Raw genomic sequence first — 23641 nt, forward strand, 5'->3', positions numbered from 1 at the left:
CTGACTGAAAAACAGGATCAATGATAATACAAAACTTGCGGGGTTATTGTGAAAGTTAAACACAAGAATATTTGTAAAGCATGTAAATGATGTCTGACATTTGGTCATTGCTACAGGTTTAACTGTTATTATCATCACATCTTTTTCTTAAAAATCTACAATTTGAGTGACCAAGCTGAAATGTCTATCATTAGATAACAGATGCTCCTCCATGTGTTCCTTATTAAAAATACGTTGAACTTGATTGATTAATCCCTTAAGAAAAAGGTTGATTGATTAGTCCCTTAAGGAAAAGGAATCTAGAAATAATCTCCATCTGACTATTACCAAATCTACACTTTCGATACTGTCATGCTATTTATATGCATATGTGTATCTACACACACGCTGTATATGTGGTTTTAGTCTCCTTATTGCAGTCCAAGTAGTGACACATAAAACACAATGACCTGTCCTGACACGGACTCACTCTTTAGTAGGCACTTAGCTGGCTCTTTGTCTGAGTCTCTATTCATTCAGTTTCTCTTCTTAAATCAGCCTGGTGGGTTTTTTTTTCCCCCAAAGAATTTCAGTAATGCAGAAAAGCCATTTGTTTAAGAGCTACTAGCACTGAGATCCTATAATCTATATGAATTTACTTTCAGATTTTTTGCCATTTGTCTCCAATCACTTAAATCTGAAATCTGAATTTGCTTTCAAAACTGGAGCGGGGAGAAGATAGAAACAGTAATCATAACAGCTAATACATATAGAACTTCACTGTGTCGAGTTCTCTGTTAAGGATTTTATCCGGATTATCTCATTTAATCTTTACAACAGACCTGTGAAATAGGTACTATTACACAGGTAGGAAAATTGAGAACTGAGAGAGAAAATAACACTGCACAGCCCATAAACATCATGCTCTATCACCTGTGCTTTATTCACCTTCTTTATGTGTTAAAGACTTTGCAGGATGTTTTGCATATGTCATTTCACTTAATCCTCATACTAACACTGAGAATATCATCTTTTCAAAACATTTGCTTTTCTATTGACAATACTGTGTAGAAATTGGGTATGTGGTCTCTGTAGCTAGGTTGCCGTATGAACATCTTACCGTAGTAGTTTACAGATGGAAAAGAAGTGTGAGAGAGGAATCCAATGTACTTACAGTAACATAGGTCATAACCGCTAGGTCCCAGAATTGAATCTAGTTTATTTTCGCCCTAGAGTCACTCTTATTTTTATTCTTTTATACATCTGGAGCCACACATACACAAAGCTGTTTTCAATTCTTTGCCAACTCCACTAGCTAATTAGCCTCTCCTTCAAAGTTTCCCATAATCTTCATTCATTAGATCCCAATATCATTTCTTCCCAAAGTAAGATAGTATCTGAAATGAGATTCCTTTTGAGAAATCTTTTTGGATTACTGGAGAGCTAGGCTCACTGTGATCTTTTGCTTAAAAGTAATAGTAAAAATAGACTTCTCCTTTCCGATACTATTCAGCTCAGATCTGTTTCAGCAATTGCCGAGAAGTTAAAGGGGAGACTTCCAATCAGAGAATGGCATAGATGTGTATATTTCAGACCCATTTTCTTATGAGTCCTTATCATAAAACTACAACTGTATATTGAACTCTACATCATAAGTGAAAGTGACATGTTCTCACAGCACCAGAACTCTGCATACATTAACAACTGTTGTGGAAAGAAAAAAAGAAAACTAAAATTCTTCTGCTTGCTAAGTCTGAGCTGTCTGAAATAGTAGATACTAGCATACATAGCTAATGAGAACATGTGGTTATTTCACCTTGAGAAATGATGTAACTGTGAAATACACACCAGGTCTTAAAGACTAGGGAAAAAGTGCAAACTACTTCATTAATATTTTATACTGATTATGTGTAGAAATGGTCATCTTTGGACTATGCTAGGTTAATAAAATGCATTATTAAAATTAAATGCACCTGTTTCTTTTTACTTTATCAATGTCGTTATTAGGAAATTTTAATTACATAGTTGGCTCCCACTTGTGGGTTGCATTATATTTCTAGCAAACGGCACTTATCTAAATACCGAGGAACTGGGAGTTTTTCTTGGTTAGGCGTGTGGCAGCTGAACAGCCCCGAGCCCCTGCCTGAATGGTGATGGTCACTGCCCCCCCCACCCCCAGCTCCATCACACAGAAGAAGGATGCTCTGGGTTACAACCTAGCTCATTCTGAACATCTTTGGCTTTTCCCCATGCTGTATGTTATCCTTCTACTCCAAAAGGTTATGAATATAGTATCTTCCCTCAAATAATGTTTCACTTGTGGATGCTTTCTTAAAGACCTGTTTTTTTTCTCTCTCTCTTTTTTGACATATGCCTGGAAAACTTATTACTTTTTTGGTTTGGAATATTTTTTGTCAAGCAGAAGCCAATAATATGCTTAAAATAATGAAACGATGCTTTAACAATTCTGGGAGGAAATGGTTTCCATGTATAATTTTATACTCAGCTAGACTGGCCATCAGTACGGATGCAGACAGGGGCTATTTGCAGGCATGCTAAAGCTCAAAGGGTTTTCCTCCAAAGCAACCTTTCTCAGGAGACTATCTGAGATGAAACAAAGAGAGAAGAAGACAGGATTTAGAAAATAGTGAACAGGTTGAGTGGGACAGTGAAGAAGTGTCAGAAACACTGCCTGATAACAGACCTACAAGCCAGTGCTGGACCCTCTGAGAGAACAGGGAGAGGGAACTGATGGATGGGGGGAAATGAGGTCAAAAGGGGTACAGACAAGGGGACGAACGCACAATGTGCTGAGGGTGGTGATGACCGAGATTTCAGGAACCGCAGAAGACAAGTGTATGCAAAATACGATGCAATCTGGTTTACGTTAGAGAAGTAAGTCAGTGACCTTCAGGAAGAAGAATAGAGTTCATTCCCAGCAATAATTCAAATAAGTATAAAGTAGAAGATATCTGGATTATTGGGATGAAACGTGAGTTTTATAAATCAACAAGGGGAAAAAAATAACTCAAAAGTTTAGGACAAATAGAAGGCAGTCACGGCATAGGCCAGCCATTTACCAAATCTGCTTTTTCTTCTTCCTTTTCTTTCGAGCTTTCCTTGCAGTTAAGGACGTCCACACGACTGAGTCTAACCAGTGCAGTATACGCGTGGGAGGCCTGCCCGTAACAACCCCAGGCTCTTTCCTCCCTCTGCCAGTGGATGGAGACAAAGCTGCCAGCCCTGACTGAAAGCCAGACACAAAAGCCCCCAAATCACCGCTAAATCAGAACCAACCACCGGTCAGAAATACTCATCTGGGGTTTAACACGAGCAGACAATAGTAACATTGGAGCCTGCTAATGTTACCTTAACTAAATAAGCAGAACAGGAAAGTCTTGGTCCAAATGTGGAAAAAAAAAAGTAATTGTGGCATTATTATGAATAATTGAGGTTAAGAGAGAACTCATCTGCTCTGAACTCTCTTTGAGTGGCACAGGGATGATGACGTTGGAACAATATGTACACAGTTGTAATAACACGAATGTTGTTTATTGCTATCCAGCCTTCAGGCAAATTAAGAAGGACTTAATTACGATCATAGAATAAAACGTACACGTTCACAACTTTGATCCTGCGAAAGTGCTATTACAGCTGAGAGAACATAGAGGAAGGAAAGTATTAGAACATTTAGTGGAAAGAGCAGAGGCAATGATAGTCACATCTTATACAGTGCACAGGCGAAAGATGCTGTCAAAAATCAAAGAAATATGGGCTTCCCTGGTGGCACAGTGGTTGAGAATCTGCCTGCCAATGCGGGGGACACGGGTTCGAGCCCTGGTCTGGGAGGATCCCACATGCCGCGGAGCAACTGGGCCCGTGAGCCACAATTACTGAGCCTGCGCGTCTGGGGCCTGTGCTCCGCAACAAGAGAGCCCGCGATAATGAGAGGCCCACGCACCGCGATGAAGAGTGGCCCCCACTTGCCGCAACTGGAGAAAGCCCTCGCACAGAAACGAAGACCCAACACAGCCATAAATAAATAAATAAATAAATAAATACTTTTAAAAAAAAACAAACAAAAATAGCCAAGAAGTCTATTATAAAAAAAAAAAAAAAAACAAAAAATTAAAGAAATAAGGTATAAACGGTCAAGTGCATTATTCAGATTTACAATGTTTAGAAATCTGAATTAAATTGGAAGAAACAAGACATGGTGAATGGAGTGATAAAATTACAGTGACACTCATTGCAAGATGTCAATTTAAAAAGTTTTAACTTGACAAAGCAAAAAAGAACAGTATAAGCATATATAAGATAATAATGACAAAAATGGTTAATTTTTATTGAAATGTCTATAGCCTAAGAGTATGGGTGTTTCAATAGGATGTTTCTTTTCACTATAATCCCTTCAGTATTATTAAATTTTTAAATCATGTACAAATGTTACTTAATCAAATTTAGTAACAGTAGAATGATAAAATCAGAAGGACAGCTGTCTTGCTACAAAGTTCAAGTCATAAACCAACATATGTCAACACAATTGAAGCTTTACTTCCTTACCTTCAATACAAGACTACTATTACTTTCCCTGCATACATCTCAAGGTGATTTGAGGTATACACGGGATCATACATTTGTGGGTTTCAGCATATTTACAAATTGACATTGCATACATATGACTTTTAGATGCCTTTCTATGGTAGTTCATATGAGTCATGCACATAATGTTAATACAGGCTAATCTATGAAGTGTAGAATATACAAAAATAAGTTATTTAGGACAGCCTGTAAATGGGAATGTCCAGAGCTATGACTTTAGGGATCTCAGCTCTGCGGTAGCTGCTAAGAATTATTTTCTGAAGCATACTTTGCAAATACAAAGTGCTCCATCATTGAAAGAATTAAGGCATATCAGAAAGTAATGTTCGGGAAAGGGGGAGCAGGCATCTCTGGCTAAGGAGACTAGTGTTTGCTTAGAGCTGGCTTATTTCAGGCGGCATATGCCTAATGCAACCATCCTATCATCTTTCCAGAGCGTAAAGGAGCCTAGCCTTTTCCAGGACCAGAGATAGCTCATGTCCCCAAACGTATGTACATTTCCTACGTGATTATATCCATGGAATAAGACAGTTGACGTAAGATCACACTAATGCTTTCAAAAATGAGATCCAGAATTGGAGAGCTGGAGTGGATGGAAATGCTCACTGAAGGGACCGAAGGGAGATGGTTTAAGAACAACTTCCCCACCTAATGGTGGACTAATGTGAGGACAGGACCACTTCTCCCTGGGCATTTCTCCACATCAGCCGATAGGTTTCTTACAAAGGAGCATTTTCCAAATGCAGCTCCTGACCTACTTCCTTTCTGCCTTCTCGGACAATCTTATCACAAATCTGGAGACAAGGACCCACCATGCGAATTTTCCATTCAAGGAGACTACCTTCTCTTTTGGATTTCATATGCTATGGCCCTCTATTATCCTGGAGCTCAAAGTCATTTATGATAATTCCTGGACCGTGACATTATAGTCTTTGTGATTTAATAATAGAATAGGGGAAACATAAATTAAGAAGGCATTTAAATTCTGAGTTGGGAGCATGCGTCATTGAATATATCTAGTTTTTTTTTTTCTTTTCCCCTTTTATGTTTCTCCTCTAAATACACACCACACCTGCAAATACAGAAACAGTACATCTTTGTAAAGATCAGAAGAGACAAGAGGAACAATGTGCAATAATGAAGGGAGATGAAGGAAGATACAGACATTTAGGTGAAAACTCAAGGATAAATGAGGAAGACAAAAACACACCTCCAGAAGGAGACAATCTGAACTCTCATCCTTGAAAGAAGTCAGTTTGATGCTGGTCTCCTGTTTAAGGGAATCAGTTTTAAGTAAATCTGGCTGACCTCCCACTTCATTATGCACTGACTTTATTAAATATATGGCTATATCCTTTGTCTTTAAAGAGTACCACGTGACTCTAGAAACGATACATTTAAGTGTCATTGTTCAGGTTAAATACTGCCACTTGGAGTTACAATGTAAAATTTTCAACACTAGGAAAAGGTCATTGCAAAGAGATTCAGTGGTGTTGGCAGCACTTTAAAATGACTCCTCCAGCAATTCCTGGAACAAAATAACTAGGATGTTGGGGAAGCAGAAGATATACTCATTTCATTTTTTAAAATTATCTAAGTCCATATCGCTGAAATTAATTTAATCTCTAGATACGCCACATCTACACATTTATAAGAATTAGATTATCGACTTTTTTCTTTATGATCCAGTTATCCAAAATCAATGACAAACTGTGTTGTATCTTTCAAATCTGTTACATAAAGTAATTATATCAAATTTAATGTCCTTTGAAATGTTACTATTCCAAGCACTGAAAAAAGCAAAATTTAAGCATAAATTTAATAATCTATAATACAGAAGAAAAGATAAATATTATGATAAAAGCATCTTGATATGGTTTGGATTTAATAAATTGGTGACAACATAGGAAAGATTATGAGCTGTTATATCAACTTTGACTTTGTAAGTTGTATAATTGTGAAATTAGTGAAGACCCTTCAATTAAGAAGAAAATGCTTGGGGAGGTATGAGCAAAACAGAAACTGGCATAGTTGCTGTTAATATTTATTTTTGCATTTTCCAGTTTATAATAACTCCTCATTTGATGCCCAGCATATTTCCACTCCTCTATTAAATGTTTGAATGGGGGATTAGGTACAGCATTAGGGGTAAATAGCTATGGATTCGGCTAATTTTAAGGTAGAAGCAAGGACACAGTCACACAGTTTTCATGACTGTAAATTATGTCCTGGGGGGTTACAAACTAGTTGAGGAAACGCTGAAGACATAAGGTTAAAATATAAAATAGCAACAAAATAAATGCTCAAGACAAAAGGACTTGTGTTTTCTTAAAGAATTTAAAAAGGGGCTGCAATGGTTAAAAAAAAAAGTGACTAAAATTTGGGCTTAAGTGTGAACTTGACAACTAAGTAAGATTTATGGCTTTAACGGAGATGAAAGGGAAAACTGCATAACAGGAAAAAATGAGTGAAAGTTTGGATTTAGGCATGGAGTGGTGAGCTGGTAAGGAACTCTTTGGGAAGAAACCCTGCTTTGTAGAGTTTGCTGATTTCTGGTGTCAATACTCCCACCGTGGAGGGGATGCCAAGCTAACCAGCTTGGTGTGAGGAACACAGCACTTGGGAGAGACGCACAGAGTTGGCTTTTGGGAAGTCAGACCAAGCAAAGCATCGCGTGGAGACCGAAGCATAACATCTGTGTCTGGGAACACTAATGGATGAAAGCGGACAAGTCAGTTCAGACGAGGTGATGGAGCTCCGGGGCAGTGTTTTCAAGGGTTTGCACTTAATTCTTGTTGAGTCACTGAAGTGGTCTGGCTGAGAGAGGACAGGTGATGACGAAGGCGTGTGTGCTGGGAGTGGGACTAAGGAGGAGAGGGTAGGATGAAGGCTGAGATTCTGGATGTGGCGCTCATTTCACCAACTTGAAGCTGGTCTGGGTGAGAAGAAAAAAACAACTGGCACGGGACGGTTGGAGTGGGAAAGGGGAGACGTGAAAGACAGTCTGACAGAATAAAAGGGGCAAGCAGGGAAAAATGGAGAGAGTGACTGCAACGTTTCCACAGAGTGAATATCAGATACACAGTGGGAGAAATAGGGAAAAAAGAATATATTTAGGATATCCAAGTGACAGCGTCCTTAAACAGTATCACTTAGTTGAGGGAATCAGTGAAAAGACAAGGGAAGGGACACAGAAATCTGGATTTTGAGGACACCACTCTTTTGACAATAGAAGATGTAAAATAATTAATAGCACTAAGGAAAAAAAGAAGAGAGAGATAATAGACCTGAGGAACATGCAAGAAAATGAGCATTTCTGGAGGAGTAATGGATGCGTGCGGTAGAAAATATCCATAACAGGAATTTCTCTAGGACACAGGGATGATTTGAAGATGGTGGATCTGACCTCTGGTAATTACCAGCTGGAATACCTTGAACAAGTTATGTTTCCCATCTAACCCTTAGATGCCTCACGTGTAAAATACTTCTTTAATAAAATACCTACTATGAAGATTACACATGAAAAAGTAATGCCTGCTCATAACAAGCAATCAATATGTACTAGTTACCAGCTGTAGTAATAATGGCAGTAGTAGTAATAGTACTTGTAGTAATAGTAGTAGTAGCGGCAACAGCAGCAATATGCCATAACTAAGATAAGTAGCATTGGGAAGATCTCAGGAGACTGCAACACGTAACAGAGATAACAAAAAAAATAGAAAAGTATTCATTAAATAGCATAGATGAAAATATAAACAGACTGATGAAAACAACACATTTTGATATGAGGACTTAAGCTAAGGCTGTGGATTTCATACATGGATAAAAAGTTGGACATGGGTTCTTGTAATAAACTATAATGGAAAATAATTGAAAAAAAGAATATAGACACATCCATATATATAGGTATAACCAAATCACTTTGCTGTACACCTGAAACTAACACAATATTGTAAATCAACCATACTTCAATAAAAAAAAGTCAGACATTGGTTTGTGTCTTAACTCATCATGTGCTATCTTTTGGAACCTTTTGAAAATTAAAATTGTGCTTCTTTTCCTGTTAAATGAGTGTGAGTATTTATTATTTCAGTGGAGTTTTGTGAGAATTCAGTGATATGATTCAGGTAAAGCACTTAGCACATTTTCTGAATTACATTAAGACCTCAATAAATGTAAGCTACACTTTTACATTTGAAACCATAAAGTGAGTTTTTTGTTAGGAAAGTCAAAACCTAAGGGTCAAAGTATGCTCTTTCCTAAAGTCACTGGATCAGGAAAACAATGTCACAGAAAAGGCTAAAAATCACAAGGCTTCCAGAAAACTGATTCTAATCTTGCAACAAATCATAACGAGGAACACTTGCACTAGTGCAATCCTTTATGGTCTATCTCCAAAGCCCAAGAGTGTTGAAAGAGTCTTCCAACGGTATAATTTAATTATCAAGGGGTATCTGCCATTTCTAATGAGAAAAAGATAAAAAAGGAAACTTCACAGCAAGGAGGCCATAAATGTGTGCATTAAATCTTAGAATGCTATGACAATAGGTGATAAAAATATGTAGAAGTCCACAAAGTTTGAAGAAAAATTTGGATGTTTAAGGAACATATCTAAATTTGTTACTGACTTTACAGGGTGCAGCCGTGGTTTCGTAGGTAACGTACAATATTGCTTTAGGGAACAGAATGAGCTGACATGGGAAGACCCAGCGCGATGTGTCTTGCTTTCGTGAAGTGGAAACTTTTCCAATGTCAATTCCAAAGCCATTTGCTTAGTGCAGGTGTCAGCTCATCATACACCCTCCCGTACAGCACCTACCTCTGCAAAACGGGGCTGGGAAGTCCCAGGACGCTCCATTCCCAGGGCTGACGATGCAAGTCAGGATGGCGTGACCTTCCAAGATGTAGCCGGAGAGACAGCTATACCGGATCTTGTCTCCTATGTTGAATCTTGTTCCGTGGAGAACTCCTTTCAGTATTTCTCCGGGATTTCCACATGTGTGGCTGGGTAAAACTATTGGGAGAAAAAAAGAGGAGACAGAAATATAAGTTAAAGGAAGATTTTCTACTGAGATCAATTTATATCGCAAGACATGGACCACTTCTGAACTACTAAAGTTAGCAAATCTAGGACAAAAATTATCTTAATTTTGTCGAAAAATTAAACAGAGAAATAGATTTGTGTTTTGTAAAATCTGTAATTTAGTACTTTTGTAAAGAAGTATTTAAAAAGTATAAATAAGTGGATTTTGTTAAGAGGGGAAGATACAGTTCTGCTTAGATTCACTGTTCTAAATGACATCTAGATTATTTTTCAATTATGAGATTCTACAGTCCCACATAGTTAGAAATCAGATAATACAGCAGAATATAGATATCTGAAAAAAGAACAGAAATACAGCATGAATGAATATCCATGCCATGTTTTTCCTTATTCCTCCAGGACCAGCATTGTCTGATACACACCAGTAATAAGTGTTCAATCAATGTTTGATGGATAAACAACTGAATTAAATAATAAATTAAGGGGCTTCCCTGGTGGCGCAGTGGTTGAGAATCTGCCTGCCAATGCAGGGGACACGGGTTCGAGCCCTGGTCTGGGAAGATCCCACATGCCGCGGAGCAACTAGGCCCGTGAGCCACAACTACTGAGCCTGCGCGTCTGGAGCCTGTGCTCCGCAACAAGAGAGGCCACGGTAGTGAGAGGCCCGCGCACCGCGATGAAGAGTGGCCCCCGCTCGCCGCAACTGGAGAAAGCCCTCGCACAGAAACGAAGACCCAACACAGCCATAAATAAATAAATAAAATTAAAAAAAAAAAAAGCAACAGTCTTTAAAGATTATCTAAAATAATAATAATAATAATAATAATAATAAATTAAAAATGTCATTTGCTAATCTATCAGACTTTTACAAAAATTGTACCACTATTATATTCCAAGCCATCTGTAAGGCTCTATGCGTTTGGAGTGTCTGATTCACAACAAAGTTTTAAGTATCAGTTTTGACAAAGCAAGTACTGTCTCACTTGCACTTCAATGAGATAGCCTTGATTCTGGTCTTTCTTGGCCTCCTCACTTTTCACATCGATAGGTTTCTCTGTCTAATTCAATTGCCTTGAAACCTAATGGACACGATGCCGTTTCACACTCATAGAACGTACTTTTGAACTTAATTGAGGCACCATTAAGTTGAATAGACGAAGTTGATGATTGTTGGCTACTGTCTCCATATTTCTGGTTTAAATTTAGCATATCATCAGTAAATTAGCTGCTATTATGTAGAATTCAAATAAACCAAGGATCCTACCATATAAAAAAGAAATGATTTCCCAATAAAAAGTATTTCCAAATGAACAAAATTATTCTATTTCTGTATCCAATTATTTGCATTGGTATATATGTATAATACAGACCACTTTTTCTTTTTTCTTTGTTTGTAAACAGAGAGATAAATAGATGTTTCCCAGTGAATAGGGAGGGAATTTCACTGATTTCCAAGATTAATTTTATTTTGGTATTAAATACATACAAACTAAACTATATAGAAACACTTAGAAAACAAATACTACAATTTAGATGTTTAATACTACTGACATGTTTATGAAATCACTATATAGTCACAGTTTGCTCAGTTCTAGTTTTTCGAAAATAATTTCTGAAAACAGTCTACAAAAACCTGTTTGATAACATAATAGAAAATAATTCAGTATAATCTATAATCATCTATGGGTCTTTTATAAAAAAGAAATTCTGTTTTTAATTCCACATTCACCATCCCTAAGGCAATAAATCTGTTTTTTAAATGTTGTTTAAAAACATTTTTAACTGCCTGGAATTTAACTGTCTATGATTTCCTAAGGTAGAAAACTTTCAATTCTATCTTGGAAGATCACTTTATTTTATGACCTGGGGTGTCCAACAGCCAGCCTGAGCTAGGGACCTTATAATCAGAGACAGACGTGAGACATGGGCTGAATTTCTATCATCAACAGAGAGAGAAAAAGAGATGGAGTTGGAGGGGAATATGTGAGTATAAATGCTTCTGGTGTTTTTCTTCCTTGTCCAGAAGGAAAATTTTGATTTCAACCAACCTTATAATTTAGGAAAAAAATACTAAAATGTTAATGTGAACAATGTCAGCAAGAGAATAGAAGTAACTGAGGATGATTTAAAACATTTACTTCTAGTTGCAAACAAACACGAAAATGCAAACACACACATAATATTACAGAGGCGTCAGCCATTTCATTAAGACATTATCAAAATATCTTAAATTGTGAAAAATGGGCAAAAATGATTATAGGTCTACACAAAGATTTACGACTCAGACACGCAAAAAAATGCCAAGACATGAAAATCCAGTGGCTGGACAAAACTAATTTAAAATAAACCCAACCCCACTGTCACTTCTGCCATTTTTATTTGAACTAACTTTTCAACCAGTTTCCCTGAAGATGGTGAAGGTCTCTTGGTGTCTCCCAGAGCAATAAGGACACATTAATTAGTAAATACTTATTGAATTGACTTGGACTCTACATTTAGTTTGCTTTAATCATTCCTTGAAGTAATGTGCACTCTTTCTCATAGATGCTTCAAGAAATTCCTAGTAGGGTGATGGGAATCAGGCACCCAGTGCAGACACTTGTGGCTGTGAAAGGATGTTGAAAGGAGCTCTGGGCACACTGCTTTCCTCTCATGGCAGGTTCCCACCCATCAGATCCCACGAAGCCAAGTTTGTACACCCAGGGCTTGAAACCTAGGCTGTCATTCCAATTAGGCTCATTGAAAATCCCTCTATAACACTTCTGCTTTGGCAAGTGCAAATGGTCACAGTTCAATGACTTAATTAGGCTATCACATCAAACCTTTGACCCAACTGTTTCAATCATTAAATGGATGCCATTTTCCAGAAGAAAAGTGAAAACATGATACTAAAATAAAATATGTCACTAATATTCCTCATGAAATGGGACAAAAGGCTGGCGGACAGAAGTCTGAAATTCATCAGAGGAGCGACAGCATTTTTAACAGGATGTGCCCAATTAATGAAATTTCATTAGCCAAGTGCATTTGGAAGCCCGCTCCCCGGAGGGTGAATGTCAGACTACTTGTTTACACTTGGCCTTTCCAGGAGTCTCAGTGCAGCTTGAGGAAATAAAACCTCAAACACCCACCTGACATACACCCTGGAAACGAAACCAGCGACGCGCCATGTGTGTGTCCACAAACTGCCCTCCACTCCCTCCCGAAACCTTTGCGAAGGATTAGAACAATCCACTGTACTCATCTTCCGGAATGCTTTGAAAGCTAGATTTTCAAATCTGGAAACCTGACACTTATTCTCTGTCCTGACTCTCTGAATCGTGGCCGCTTGGTGGCACGAGAAGACACAGAGACAGCAGTTACGTGACAACGGCAAGGAGGGTTTCTTAGGGGCGGGGGAGAAATTTAAGGCCATCCACTTCCAAAGTCTCTTTCTCCACGTGAAGAACAACATTTCGGGAGACAGACTGTGTAAATGCCTACTATGCCTGCAAAGTTACAGGATCTGAATGAGAAGAACTCAAAGAGGAAGTGAGTTTTAAGTATCCTTCAAGGTGGAAAGTGGTACGGTTTGGCCAAATTAAAACAGAAAGATCATTTTTAAATGAAGGATGTAGGAGTGGCAAGTGGCTATAGAAAAGTACCCGGCACAGTGGGTTATGTAGATCAGTATCAGACAGACTTGTGTTTCTCCTCCAGAAACAGACCGTAGAACGTTGGACAAATTACTTAAATCTCAGTTTCTATGTCCTGACAAGGGGAATTAAAAATAAAACCTAGCAACAGGGTGTGCTGTGACACACGTATGACGCAGATTCAACAGGGAGCAGGGAACATGGAAGAGAATAAGTGCCCAACATACATTAGCAATTTCAAATTTATTTTCCCAGTTCTAAAGCACCATGTGGACTTTACGGAAATCATACAAATTTAAAAGTATGCAGCGGTTCCGATATATACCAATTTTAGAAGCAATAAAACTAGAAGGAGTCTGCTAGAGTCAATATTGTCATTAAAATAAGAACATAGTCATTAAAATAAGAACATCGTCATTAAAAAGGGAAGCAAAGGAGAAAGACATTCCAGTTTTTAGCCATATTAATTCAACTTCATTATTCCTGCTCTAATGTAATAATAATTAGTAACACTTATACAGCAGGTGCTATTAGCTAGACACTGTTTCAAGTGGTTTATATATGTTAACAGTATATATGAAGTCAGTCCCCTTATTATCTGCCTTTTAGAGAGGAAGAAACTGTGGCACAGAGAGGTTAAACAACTTTCTCATGGCCACACAGCTGGCAAGTATTGGTGATAGGCTTTGCACATGGTGGATCCAGCATTTCTGCCCTTCAGCACTACAATACACTTTCTTATGAAACTGTTGTCAACATCAAAAGAAATAAAGATAATAAAATGCCATTAAATCTGTCGTGTTCTCAATAGAGCTTTGATATAATAAAAGGAATATAAGGATTTGGGAGAGTTACGATGTTTCCTCAGGTAAAACTGAAGGCAAAATTATTACATGGCTTTTTAAAAATAAGTTTCAAGCTCTCAGGTAAATTTGAAGGATGGGAGAAAGGAGTCAGGAGGGACTGTGTAACAAAGTTAACACAAGAAAATGACAAGTTGGCAGGCACTTGAAATCTTAGAGGCTGGATTTTCAAAAGATTTTGAATGGCAGCTGTAAGACATTATAATCTTATAAGAAGTGAGAACACAAAAATGCCCGTTGGAAAATGATTTTGACTGTGTGAACTGAGTTTTGGGGAGTGTAAAGCATGTATGGCCAGGTGACCCCTGGGATGAGCTTATTGGTCTTACACTTTAATTTTCCTGGTTGACCTTTCATTGGTTTATATCTTGAAGTGTAAGGGAGACACTGTTTTCACCTCACTAACCTGGATCTATGAGCAGCTGAAGCTTTACCACCCCAAACAACGTAGGCATCAATTCAGATATAAATGACAGTAAGTCTATGATCAAGGAACTAAATGGCAAATCAAGAGTTAACTACTGAGGAAGAAACAGCAACAAGAGGAGGAATTTATGATGGTGACCCAGGAAAACAGGATGTGTGAATATGGCCACGATGGCCACAGACGCAGACTTATAGGTTCAGTTGTGAACGTGAGGAGGCTCTTTTGTTTTTAAGCCTGTTCACCGTCTCCACGGTGTACCCTAGAGTTACAAGAAAATAGGTGACGACCAGAAAAGTTCCTAAGTTTCCTCTGATTTACAGAGTAACAGTGAAGGGAAGAAAAAAGAAGAATAATTGGGAGCCCAGATGTAAATCTTCTGGAATACCCAAAGTTCATGGGGGAGGAGGGGAATAATGATTAAACAAAATAGAAAAATGGCCACAAAGTTAAGATCAAGACCAAACAGAGCCTAGGAGTCCAGCTGAGAAGCAATCATGGAAGAATGGATGCCTGGTAAAATCAACGGTGGAAAATTAAGCGTAAGTGATTGACATACAAAAAAGAGCACAGCAACAAGAAATAACAGCAGGTGAACTTTTCAATTATCACTGAATTGCTGAAGAGAAAATTGCGTGTACGTTAATTTTCTCAGGTAAATTTACCTATACTTCCGCCACAAGGTAGATCCCCAATGCTTTCATTAATGACTTATAAGCAGATATACAATTTTTTATGACCATCTTTCTTCTTCTCAAAAGTGAACTTTACACTCAATAAATGGATGTTCAGTTGATTACAAGTTGCTCAATATTTATATAATGATGAGGTAAGAGTATTTCCAAAAATTGAAAAGGACACTGAAACAAACGTGACCACAAGCCCTGGTAGATATCAGATTAATGAGAGCAAAGAAGCCAGCAACCACTCAGGAACTGATCAAAATGACCTGTGCCCTATGCTAAATAATGCTTCTGTTTACTCTCTAATTCATGATATCCATATAACAAGGACAGTAAGACCCACTCCAAAGGTTAAACGTTACATTAAATACCACTAGGGATGGTTAACAAAATTGAATTAAAGTGATTCTAGAAAACAATTCTAAACTCTTTCTGAGTCACAGTTCATTTATTAATTCAAATTTTTAAAAATCTCACTGTAACACTTCTTCTATGGGCTAAGTTAGAGTCTCAGGTATGGGATTTACCTTCCTGCTTTAACGAAGTTTAAAACAAATCAAAATTTATTTTTTTTAAATGGCTCTCAAAGCATTGGACATCAGTCAGTGTTGGAACACGACCCTTGAGAGATGGGAATTAAATGAGAATCCCTAAAATTTCTCCATCTTATTTCTTGGAGAGAGTTAGGGACCAAAGGCGCAGGGAGTAGAAACCCAGGTTGAGTCTGACAGTCTCCCTGAGTTGAGGAGACAGAGATGAGAGCCCCGGAGTGTCAGAGAAGCTAAATTTCACAGGAGGAAGAGGGCTCCAGAGACCTACAGAGGGCCCCTCTTGAATATGGGGTGAGTTCTTACTAATGCATGTATGGAAAGAAATGACCCAAGGCGAGCGAAAGAATTACCAAGGGATTAGAAGCAAAAGTGCCCAGGATTCTTGCAGGGCTGAGAAGAATACCTTTCCCAGCAGTGAGAACAAAAACCTCCATCATTTCACTGGACACAAGTTAGTGTACTGAGAAGGCTCTAAGCTCAGCAGCGGGGAAAACACACTCTAGAGTGAATGCTGCCTGCGTCACGTACCAGAAATCTTACAAGCAACAGGATCAGAGTAGGGAGAGGCTAGTGAGGGGGTCTTGCACGGAGAATCTGAGGGGCTCTCACTACCTGGGTTATTCAACCCAGGATCATCAGTGGCACAACCTGAGAGTGAACGCCTATGTAAACTTTCACCCGAGGTTCCTAACTTGACTCACTCCTCATGCAGCCTTAAAAAGCAGTATCTGTAAGGATCAAACTGTTCCAAGAACTTCAACTACATCCAAAAATCTTTTGGGGAATACAAAAATATCCAACACCCTCCAAATTAAGATTCACGATGTCTGGTGTCCAATCAAGCATGCCAACAGGCAAGACGACAAAATCCATAATGAGGAAAAAGAAGAATAAAAAATTAGCCAGAAATGACACAGATGGCTGAATTAGTAGACAACAGCATTAAAATGGTCATAATAATTGTATTCTATGTGTTGAAGAAGGTAAAGATCAAACACGTTAACTAGACACGTGGGGGGAGAAAGGCAGAGATTATTAGATTGGATTTAAAAAAGGCAGTGGTACACTGATGCCAAGAAACACACTTTAAAGACACAAAGCAACAAAAGTAAAATGAGAAATATTAATCAAAAGAATACTAACATTAAGCAAAAGAACACTTAAGTTGCTATGTTAACATCACACAGTTTTAATGCAAAATAATATAACCAAGGATAAAGAGGGTTATCTCACAATGTTAAAAGGGTGAACATAACAATCCTAAACATCTGTGTATCAAATAACAAAGCTTCAAAATACATGAGGCAAACACTGATAGAACTGCAAGGAGAAATGAATAAAACCAAGTTATAGCTGGAGATTTCCACGCTACTCTCTTAATTGACAGAAAATCACTAAGCATATAGAAGCCTTGAACAAAACTATCAACCAACTTCTAATCAATAGTTAAAAAAAAATAAGTCAAAAGGGGTTTTAGGAAATCTTTGAACTAGACGAAAATGTTAAAAGAACATATTAAAGTTGTGGGATGCATTGATAATCATGCTGTTAGGAAAAGTCACAGCATACAGAGTTTATATTATGAAAGGAGAAAGATCTCAAATAAATCACTTAAGACTCCATCACGAGTTAACTGAAAAAGAAACTTTAAGTATTGAAGACAAAAGTAGACATCATACGTCAATAAAGCTGTAAACAGGGCTTCCCTGGTGGCGCAGTGGTTGAGAATCTGCCTGCCAGTGCAGGGGACACGGGTTCGAGCCCTGGTCTGGGAAGATCCCACATGCCGCAGAGCAACTAGGCCCGTGAGCCACAACTACTGAGCCTGCGTGTCTGGAGCCTGTGCTCCGCAACAAGAGAGGCCGTGACAGTGAGAGGCCCGCGCACCGCGATGAAGAGTGGCCCCCGCTTGCCGCAACTAGAGGAAGCCCTCGCACAGAAACGAAGACCCAACACAGCCAAAAAAATGGATAAATAAATAAATAATAATTAAAGGTGCTAATAATTTAAAAAAAAAAAGCTGTTAACAAATAATGTCAATATATTTCATGCCTCCTTTCCCCCCCAAATACATTCCAAGTTGTTATCAGTGATCGGACTGCAAAGGTGAAGATACCTCAGATCCTGCCCTGGAGATGGCACGCAGTCTGGGAGACAGCAGATGAGGAAACAATTTCAACAAAGCGTCTTAAGAGCTGATGCAGAGGCTTGTGGATAGACTATGAGGGTAAGAAGGAGTTGTGAAGGTCTGAACAAAGGAAGAGACTTAAAGAGAGGAAAAACATATCTCTCTAGCTCTAGCTCTAGCTCTAGCTCTATTTCAAGCAGACTGCTGGAACGGACTTCCGGCCAGGTAAAACATGAAGCATGCAGACATGCAACACTTTGGAAGGAGGAGCTTTGGAGGAAACACACAGGTGCAGGTAGCCTCCGGGGGCTGCTGTGTATCCATCTTGAAAAGGTGACATGAATGCAGAATGGTCAATTTGTAGTTATAAAAGACCAAGTGTATTCTTATAATTTTACCAGTGGAAGGCTCTAGGTGATGGTAAACGTTTATTACAGTGCTTCAAATCACAATTTTAATTACCTTAAAATAATAATATTTAGCACTTGCTGAACATCTGGGTTAAACACTCAGATACTTCATCTATGCTACTGCTAATTCCCCAAAGAGGTATCATTTTCCAAATTTACCTATCAAGAAGATGGGGAACTTGGTTGAGGTAACACAGATGAACCCACATCTGTATAAACCTGGGACATTTCCACCACCATACTGCTTGTGTTGATATAACTGAAATGTTTTGAAATAGAACTGTGATGTTAGAAATAATTTGGGGAGAGTTTGATGGGAAAAAAAAGCTGAAGAACTAGGAACTGGGATCTTGTCCTTTCTTGCCCATTAGCCGTCTTCCTCTGTGATATCATATTTTATTTTCCATCTTAACGGTGAGAAACAGAAAGAGAGAAGGATAAACTCATCAATTATATAAGGTGAGAATTCCGTACAACTGCTATTTCAACGTATATAAGTTCTGGTGCCTTTCTCGACACTTCTTCCTGTGAAGTGAAAAATGCTTATGTCAAAGGGAAATTGGAGAAAGCATCTTTGAGGATTACTGCAACATTTAAAAATTAAAAAAAATACAGTTATCATTTATCATTTCCTTCCTGGGACACTGTCTTAAGCTACAGAAAATCCAGTCAAGTTTTTTCTATTCCGAACTCTAAGCTCCTTCCTCCCTCCCTCACTATTATTTTTTCCTCCTAAATTTATTGAGATATAATTGATATTAAGCTCTATATAAGTTGAGGGTGTACGGCATACTGATTTGACTTACACACATTACATACATCGTGAAATGACGACCACAGTAACTGTAGTCGACATCCATGATCCCGTATAGGCGCAAAAAAAAGAAAAAGAAAAAAATGTTTCCTTGTGATGAGAACTCTTAGGATTCTTAACTCCAGGCTCCAAGATTCTTAACCATAAAAGGGGCTCAGCTTGATTCACCTGCAGTCGTGTCTCTGAGGGCGGCGACCCCTCCAGAGGGAGGGATCAGGAAACTTCATTCTCCAGGTGATGGTACCTCCGATTGCGTAACAAGAAGCCTCCCTTCATCTGGGCCTCGATCGCAGAGCTACAGCCTGGTTCCCTGGGGCGCCGACCCTTGACACAGGGGCTGGGTGCAGGCACGTTACCTGGTGGGGCTGGGGGAGGAGAGGCGGCAGGGCTGGGCAGAGAAAGGTACTGAGCTGCAGGAAGTCATGACGAAGCCTCAGACCATCCTCCAGGGAGCTCTGGGTCTGGGTTGGTTTCCGGATGGTCTCAACTTGGGGTGAGAGGGCACAGCCCCCCCAGCAGATTACCCAGTTACGAGATGAAGCTCTCCCGACATACGCACACACTGACAGGTGTCACCTTAGACGCAGCAGCTCCCTCTGGCCAGGATCAATTCCCGGAGATGGTCTTAATCAAGAGTTTCCAGCTGCCAAACTCCAGCAATGAAAGGTTTAACTCCTTCTGCTTGTTTGCATTTTTTACTTCCCTGTGGGATCTGAAACTAGCCCTATTTAACATCTAGTTCATGGAGGTGTTTTGTTTTTTTTTTAATTTCCTGGAATATACCTAAACCTTCAGGTTGACAAGAAAAGCTGTTACCAGAAAGCTTTGCATTCAGGGTACCATGTGGCAATAACAGAGAAGATGAGAAGGTAGTGGACAAGAAAGGGTGTGGCCTTTCTAGCGATGCCAGCGGGCCCCTGGAGAGGTGGGTCAGGGCCAGAAGGTGTGGGGTGCCGGGTTTGGGAGGCGGGGGGACAGTGGGCGAGCAGCTTGGCACTAAGGATCTCAGGAGCAAGAAGGAAGATGAAGACTCCTATTTTTTCCAACTATTCTAAAGGAAGAGCATCCTTGCAGGGGTAGGCAGACAAAAAGCTTATCAGCTGTGCATGATATGAGCAGACTGAACGTTTCAAGGACACTATAATTGAAAACAGTGCTCCCTTAGTGCTAATCAATGGAAAGTGCTAGCAGCAGGTGGAGATCACTAGCTTGGAGCCACCTGACAGGCCTCTGACGCTGGAGTCCAAATGCCGAGCTGAACACGAGGGGAGGAGAGCCGGGCCCCAGCAGAGCCAGGGCCCCCAGGACACGGGTGCAGTCGTGGCTCCCACAGGGTGCAGCTTCTTTAGAATGAAACAAACTCAAGAATATTCATGCTGTTAGTGGTGACTTAGGAAAAGAGCAAATTACTTTTAGGAAGAGAGTTACAGCAGAAATAATTTTAAAGAGGCAACACAGTACTCAAAGCAATAACTATAAGGTTCAAAGACTAAAATAAAACATGAGAACACAAGTGACCTGTAAAATACAAAGATTAAATTACACACAGAGGTAATTTTCAGCCATTACAAGAGATGTCGTTTCCACCTCCTGATCACGCACTGTTTCTTTCAGGCTCTTGGCATTGCTTGATTGGTTTTTTTTTTAACATTAGGATATTTATGCCTATATTCATGTACACGTACACAACACATACACACACGCACACGTGTGTCTTATGAAGTGCATAGAAAAATATACGTCTGAGTAATTCAAATCAAGTACCTACATTAGATCCCTGTACACGGAAGTAGATATAATTTAAAATAATGATTCCATAATTTCATTTAGATACATAGCATAGGTTTTATAGCGATTAAAAGCTCTTCTTTTAATTTAACATACATTTGTACAGAAAATAATGAAAGGAGTTTAACGATTTCTAAAAGTCATATGGCTTTATCTATTATTTCCAATTAATAAATTCTTGGCTGTCACTCAGTCTAACCTGATTGACTTTTTCTTCTATGGGAGCCTGCACCTACCTTCTAAAAATAGTCTTAAATTAAAGCTATGGACATAAGCAGTTTCAGTTTACCAGGCATCGGTATATTACTAATTTATGATTTTCATATTCATTTGAACTTAAAAGCTTTTTCCATGATTGAATTCATATAAAGAGCTCAAGCTTTATTAAAAAGAAAGTCTTTTGGAAAAGGTTAAAGCGTGCTTCTTTGTCATGTACTATCTCTCTCTCACACACACACACACACACACACACACACACACACACACACACACACACACACACACACACACACACCCCTCTTCAATATCCCCTCTGGCTATCCCTTCTCCTGTGCATTTTTCCATCCCTTTCCGGCACCACGGAAAGGGACCTTTTTACAACACAGTCAGGTCAGGCCCATCCCTACTGAGGGCCTTCCTACTGAAGTCAGAATAAAACCCAGACCCCTTAGTAGGTGCCGCAACACCCACGTGGCCCAGCCACGGTCACTGCTTCTCTGACCATAACTCCTAAACCTCTCGTTGCGTTTCAGCCTCATAGGTCTTCCCCAAGGTTCTTGGAGAGGACGCAGAGCGCCCTCCCTCCTCTGAGCCCACACAAGCTTTATTACCTCTGCTCAGATTACTGCCCCCTCCACCCCTCCCCAGACCTTTACGTGATTTTTCTTATCCTTCGCGTCTCAGCTTGATCACCATCATTTTTCAAAGCTCTCTCGTTCAGTTGACCTAAAACAACTCTGTTCTTGCCTCTTAGTATTTTCTATCGCGTCATGGTTTAGTTTCTTCCCATCACTACTACAATTTTAAATGATTTCATTTGCTTGCTTACTGGTATCTATTCCACCCCAGAATTGAGCTCAAGGAGAGAAGGCTTACTAGTTCTCTGATTCACGTTTGTATCCACAACACCTGCAATAGCATTTAATATATAGTGGAGACTTCATACACGCCGTATGGAATAAATGAATTAATCACTGAATGAGTGAATGAATGCACACACTGGTTGGGTGGGAAATTCTGAATTCCCAAGAAGTGGAATCTTTATCTTAATCAGAGTCTTTATCTGAAGATGACAATTCTTAACATCTTAGGAAAGATCCTGCATCTCAAAGAGAATTTCAAACACTCCAGGAATAAATACTGGGTTGGCCAAAAAGTTCGTCTGGTTTTAAGTAAAAATAAAAGACATTTTTCATTTTCACGAACTTCACTGAACAACACATTCACTAACCGAACGAACTTTTTGGCCACCCCAATACAAGCCTGCCTTTACACGAAGCCTGAATTAATCTCCATTCGCATCAATGAGGAGGACTCACGTGCTCTGGACAGGAAAGGAAGGCCCTGGACATCGCAGGAGTCATGTGACCTAAGCTAACACACAGAGACCTACAACGCTCACTCCTGTAAGATGCTAGAAGCCTGATCTTTATTTGTTTTGAAGTGTAGTGCCCTGAGTTACAGCAGCCTTTTTCAAAGAGAGAACCAGGAAAAAAGAAAAAAGAAAAAAAGACAGAAGAAAGAAAAAAGGGCAAAAGGATCCCGCTGGGAATCTGTGCTGTGAGCAGCAGACCTCCTGTGGACAAAGTCTTGTGGGAACAACGCCAAACTTGGTGGATTTCTTCAAGCGTGCACATAAATTCATCTAGGTTTTGAAGAGTCAAGAAAATATATGACAAAGTCAAGTCAGACTAGGCAGTTCCTTTAAATTTTGGCCTGACACCGGAGGACTCAGCAAGTCCCATAGCATAAGTTAGCTAAATGAAGTTGCAAGGTTGAAAATGCTGGGGCAGAATTAAAAGCACTCTCTGGATATAAAGAGAATAGCACGCAGGAAGTCAACTCTGAGAGTCAGTATCCCATAATCAGGTGGATCTCTAATATCAATATGATCGATAGTTTGCTCACCACATTATATAAGAACAAATTACATTCAGATAACTCGTCATGTATAGCATAAGGGATGTGCAAGGGCTTCTAGATTTTCACTTGGACGTGATTAATATTTGGGACCTTATGTTAGATGGGGAACCAGAATGCTGTAAGTCTCTAATTTTTATTAGAATGATCAATAACTTTTACTAAAAGTTGGGTGAATTATTGATGAGGCTTGAAATTAGTTACTCTAATTATGATAGAGGATAATTTATAGATCAGAAGACTTATTTATTCAACATATACTTGCTAACTTTCTGTGATTTACATTACAAATATGTAAGAATCTTACAAAGAGGCTTGAGAGATGACTTTTTTCCCCAGAGTGGCTGCAACTCTCCATTTGGGGTTGGACGCTCCCCTTACCCCACATGGAATTTCCCGTGAAGATCACGGCAGAGCTGAATTTCAGTCCTATATCTGCTTATGGGCAGGTCACTATGGCAGACTGGTAGTGGTCTCTCGATAGCTAAGCTCCCCTCTTTTCTTAGAACAGACCTCCCCTACCACCGCCAAGTCTTAACTAATGTTATGAACTGAATGTTTGTGTCCCCCTAAAACTCAGA

At 39.2% G+C, this 23641-nt stretch overlaps 1 protein-coding gene across 1 annotated transcript in view; it reads right to left on the reverse strand.

Annotated features, from left to right (window-relative positions):
• The window catches only part of CSMD1 (CUB and Sushi multiple domains 1), a 1790960-nt gene that overhangs the window by 890979 nt on the left and 876340 nt on the right, over positions 1-23641 (reverse strand). Inside the window, exon 4 of the mRNA XM_082374695.1 lies at positions 9401-9595. Coding sequence (XP_082230821.1) covers positions 9401-9595 — 195 coding nt within the window. The remainder of the gene's footprint in view (positions 1-9400; positions 9596-23641) is intronic.

The sequence above is a fragment of the Balaenoptera borealis genome, assembly GCF_965194805.1.
Source record: "Balaenoptera borealis genome assembly, chromosome: 21".
In the NCBI taxonomy this organism is placed as follows: Eukaryota; Metazoa; Chordata; class Mammalia; order Artiodactyla; family Balaenopteridae; genus Balaenoptera; species Balaenoptera borealis.